This window comes from Tupaia chinensis, unplaced genomic scaffold (assembly GCF_000334495.1).
Source record: "Tupaia chinensis unplaced genomic scaffold, TupChi_1.0 Scaffold000093_1, whole genome shotgun sequence".
NCBI lineage: Eukaryota > Metazoa > Chordata > Mammalia > Scandentia > Tupaiidae > Tupaia > Tupaia belangeri.
In genome coordinates this window covers 10,902,558-10,906,787 of record NW_006159555.1, presented here as the reverse complement: position 1 = coordinate 10,906,787, position 4,230 = coordinate 10,902,558, and the positions used below count along the sequence as shown (strand labels likewise).

The 4,230-nt window shown below is 50.8% G+C and overlaps 1 protein-coding gene across 1 annotated transcript in view; it reads left to right on the top strand.

Moving 5' to 3' along the window:
* MYORG (myogenesis regulating glycosidase) overlaps nt 1–4,230 on the top strand; it is a 12,933-nt gene that overhangs the window by 2,631 nt on the left and 6,072 nt on the right. Inside the window, exon 2 of the mRNA XM_006143120.3 lies at nt 3,482–4,228. Within this exon, the coding sequence (XP_006143182.1) occupies nt 3,570–4,228 (659 nt within the window). The 5' untranslated portion in view covers nt 3,482–3,569. The remainder of the gene's footprint in view (nt 1–3,481; nt 4,229–4,230) is intronic.

The window sequence follows — 4,230 nt, the reverse complement described above, 5'->3', positions numbered from 1 at the left end:
TGTGCCCTCGTTTTTTTTTTTTTTTTTTTTTTGAGAGGTTTTTGCTATATGGCATGTGCACTTGCCAGAAAGACAGAGAGAGACAGAGAGACAGAAAGTGAGAAATCACCCACCAGGGGGATAGCCACGCCATAATCCCTTCTCCTCCATTCTCCTCTCAGGATCTTGGGCACGCACGCACATGCACCTGGCGTGAGTTTTAAGCCACCGGGTCCAGGACGCAAACCGCGGTCGACTACATGGGAGTCCGGCGACATAGCCATTATGCTAACTGCTGGTCCCTGCCCCTGCATTCTTGATAGTCTCTACATGGGTGAGGAAAAGAGCCCAAGTAGTTCAACGGCTCTGTGGAAGTTGCTGGAGATCTAGAGACAGACGCTGGTATCTGGGAAGAGGCTAATTACTATTTGCCAGTTTCCCTCTCTCTTCCCCCCAGCTGGAACAGTTAGCGGCTAGTTGGCTGGCAGTGTACATGCCTGTGTGTGCACTTGGCTGGTGCTGTATCTTTTTTGGACTCTGCCCTAAAGGCTGGGACAGGAAAAACTAGTGGCCTTGAGCAGCAAATTGGGACATATACTTTCCCCAAGGCTATGTTTAGCATACAGTGTGTGAGAGTTCATGTGTGTAGTGGCGGGTGTCTAATCCCTGTAGAGCTGGGAGGTAGAGAAGAGGCAGTGGCCCAAGGTGTGTAGGTGAAATCTTCTGAAGCAGGTGACCTAAAGGATTTAGGTTAGGAAAGGAATGAGCATGAACAGGCCTAGCTGGGAGTGGAATCAGAAAGGTAGCTGAGACCATGTCATATTTCAAGTCTTGATTGCAAAACATACACTTCTGAATTTCAGTATGGGGGTCAGAAGCAGCTCTTGAAGCTAGCACTAGGTGTGGTTTGAAAAGTGCTTTAAATAGGTCACTATGGGACCAACAGGTGATATGGAGGTTAAGGTGCTAGATCCCACATGGCCAACTGCATGGTTCAAGTTCTCAACTTGGTGACTTGAAAATCACACCAGGTATATGTGTGTGTGTGCCCAAAATCCTGAGAGGAAAACTGACGCTGGTATGGTCATCCCCGGGTGTGGGGGGGGATTACTCACTTTCTTTTTTTTCCCCCCACATGAAAAAAAATTTTTTTGAGAGGTTTTTGCTATAGGGTGCATGTGCTTGCCAGACAGACAGAGACAGAGAGACAGAAAGCGAAAAATCACCCCCCAGGGGTGATGGCCACGCTGCAATCCCTTCTCCTCCATTCTCCTCTCGGGGTCTTGGGCATGCACACACATGCGCCCGGCGTGAGTTTAAGCCGCCGGGTCCAGGACTCGAACCTCAGTCTACTACATGGGAGTCCAGCGACATACCCATTACGCTAACTGCTGGTCCCCCCACATGAAGATTTTCAGTTTATTAATCCTCTCATGAAAAATTCACACAATCACTGCAGTTAGTCATTGCAGAATCTTTACTTCTTCAGCTTTTTGCCAGCACCATCATTGGCCTTTACAGTCTCCCTGACTTTCTTCATTCTGTTCCTGTGTTCCTTTTGCTATTTTCTTTCCTTTTTCTTTTCTTTTTTTTTTTTGGAGAGATTTTCGTTATAGGGCGCGTGCACTCGCCAGACAGACAGAGAGAGACATTAAAGACAGAAAGCGAGAAATCATCCCCCAGGGGGTATGGTCATGCCGCAATCCCTTCTCCTCCATTCTCCTCTCGGGATCTTGGGCACGCACACACACGCGCCCAGTGTGAGTTTTAAGCCACCGAGTCTGGGACACGAACCGCGGTCGACTACGTGGGAGTCCAGCAACATAGTTAGCCATTATGCTAACTGCTGGTTCCCCCTTTTGCTATTTTCTTGAGGTCTTTTTCTTTTCATACAGGCTATGTCTTGCAAGTCTATGTTTAGGTTCATGTTTCTTTGCATAATCCAAGGAATCATAAATCATGCCAAAGCCAGTTATCTTGCCACCACCAAAATGGGTTCTGAACCAGATGACAACTGGTGTGGTTTTGTACATCTTTGCTAGTTTTCCCCAAATTTCTGTCTTAGGTACTGTTGCCTTCCCGGGGTGAAGGTCATCAATGACCACTTGTTTCTTATGAAGTCGTCAGTTGGTCATGAATTTCCTGGAACAGATAGTTACTGTGCCATTCCTGATGGTGGTATATCCTCAGGTAGCCAAAGAGGAAGAGAGATTTCTCACTTTCTCTCTCTCTCTCCCTCTGGCAAGCACATGTACCCTATTAGCAAAAAATAAAAAAAAAAAAAGAAGGAAAAAAGGAAGAAAAATCACTATGTTTGCTGTGAGCAGAAGGCACAGAGGGAAAGAAAGTTGAGGCAGGGAAGACTATTGGGGAAGCACTGCAGTAACGCAGGGGAGAAGTGACAGTACCCAAACTAGGGCAGAGGGAGCAGGACTGTGTGAGTGGTAGAGACAGAGCTAGGGGGTAGCTGGTCCACATATGTGATGCTGGAAGCAGAGAGGAAGGTACTCAGGAAATGGAGCAGGGGCAGTTTGAGGGCAAAGGGGCCAGCTCCTTAAGATCTGAGAAGGCACCAATCCCTTGGCAGGCTCCTGACTCCACCCCTAATATCTGAACCCAATTTTTCCTCCCTCCAAACCAGGCCCTGGGTCTGTGCATGGCTTTGGATATTTCCTTTAATTCAGAGATTTCATCTAGCTTTTTACTCAAGATCAAATTCCATGCCTGAGCTATCCCTCTCCCCACCTTCCTCTTCTCTTCCTCTCTTGGGGCAGGAAAGCCAGCCCACTGCCTCCTTAAAAGTCTCAAGGCACATGGCTGACAGCACAGTTCAAGTCTCAGATGATAGCTTGAAAAACACACCTGGTGCATGTGCCTGCATGTGAAAAATCCCAAGAGGAGAAGGAATTGCAAGATTGTGGCATGGCTACCCCCGGGAAGTGCTCTCTTCAATGATAGCATGCGCCCAAAGGCAAAAACGAACAAGTCTCAAGGAGGTGCAGTCTGTGGTGTAAGCAGGAGGGGACTGCGGCATGGTGGCTGGGACCACATGGGAGGCTGGCAGGGGTTGGGTTTCAGCCCAGCCTAAAACAGATCAGACATGGTAGCATGCACCTGTGGTCTAAGCTAGCTGGAAAGGCTGAGGCAGAGGATCAAGATATGTTTGAGACCCTGTCAAAGATACTTATTGCATGCTCATGGAAGCTTCCTGACCCTCTTAGGGTTTGTTTCTCCCCCAGGAAAATAAGGATGCATGTCATCTCCCATTCTCATGCCCCTTCCCATTCAGTCCTGACTAATTAATCAAGCATTGGGGCCCATGGGAAAAGGTGGGTAAGACTCAGTTTGTCCTGGGAAGAGTCTTAACCTCCTTTGCCACTCCTCAAATCCTTAGGTCTCAGTATAAACCTTCCTCAAGTAGACACCTCCTCTACCTTGCTGCAGAAAATGGAAATATTTTGGTATGAGAAAGCTCTATTCCATTTCTCTCTCCTCTTTTCAGATTCGGGCAGGCCAGATTCAGATGGGCTTGGTTCAGATGGGCTTGGTCGGGTGGCCCCAATGCCCGCTTTTTCCTTAGCTGGGGACTGATGTCCCAGAACCCTCAAGAGAAGAGCCTGGCCTACCTTCGCCTCCGCCCGGGTTTTCGCACAGGCCATCAGAGTCCCGAGGCCACCGTCGCAGCCGAAAGTATGTACACCTTCTTGCCGGACAACTTCTCGCCCGCCAAGCCCAAGCCATCCAAAGAGCTGAAGCCATTGCTGGGCTCTACAGTGCTAGGGCTGCTGCTGGTGCTGGCCGCGGTGGTGGCCTGGTGCTACTACAGTGCCTCCCTACGCAAGGCGGAACGCCTGCGCGCAGAGCTGCTAGACCTCAACCTCGGCGGCTTCTCCATCCGCAACCAGAAGGGCGAGCAGGTCTTCCGCCTGGCCTTCCGTTCCGGTGCGCTGGACCTCGACTCCTGCAGCCGCGATGGCGCCTTGCTCGGCTGTTCACGCACGGCAGATGGGCGCCCGCTGCACTTCTTCATCCAGACTGTGCGGCCTAAGGACACCGTCATGTGCTACCGCGTGCGCTGGGAGGAGGCGGCACCGGGCCGCGCAGTGGAACACGCCATGTTCCTGGGCGACGCGGGGGCTCACTGGTACGGCGGCGCCGAAATGAGGACACAACACTGGCCCATCCGCCTGGAAGGCCAGCAGGAGCCACAGCCATTCGTCACCAGCGACGTCTACTCCTCCGGCGCTGCCC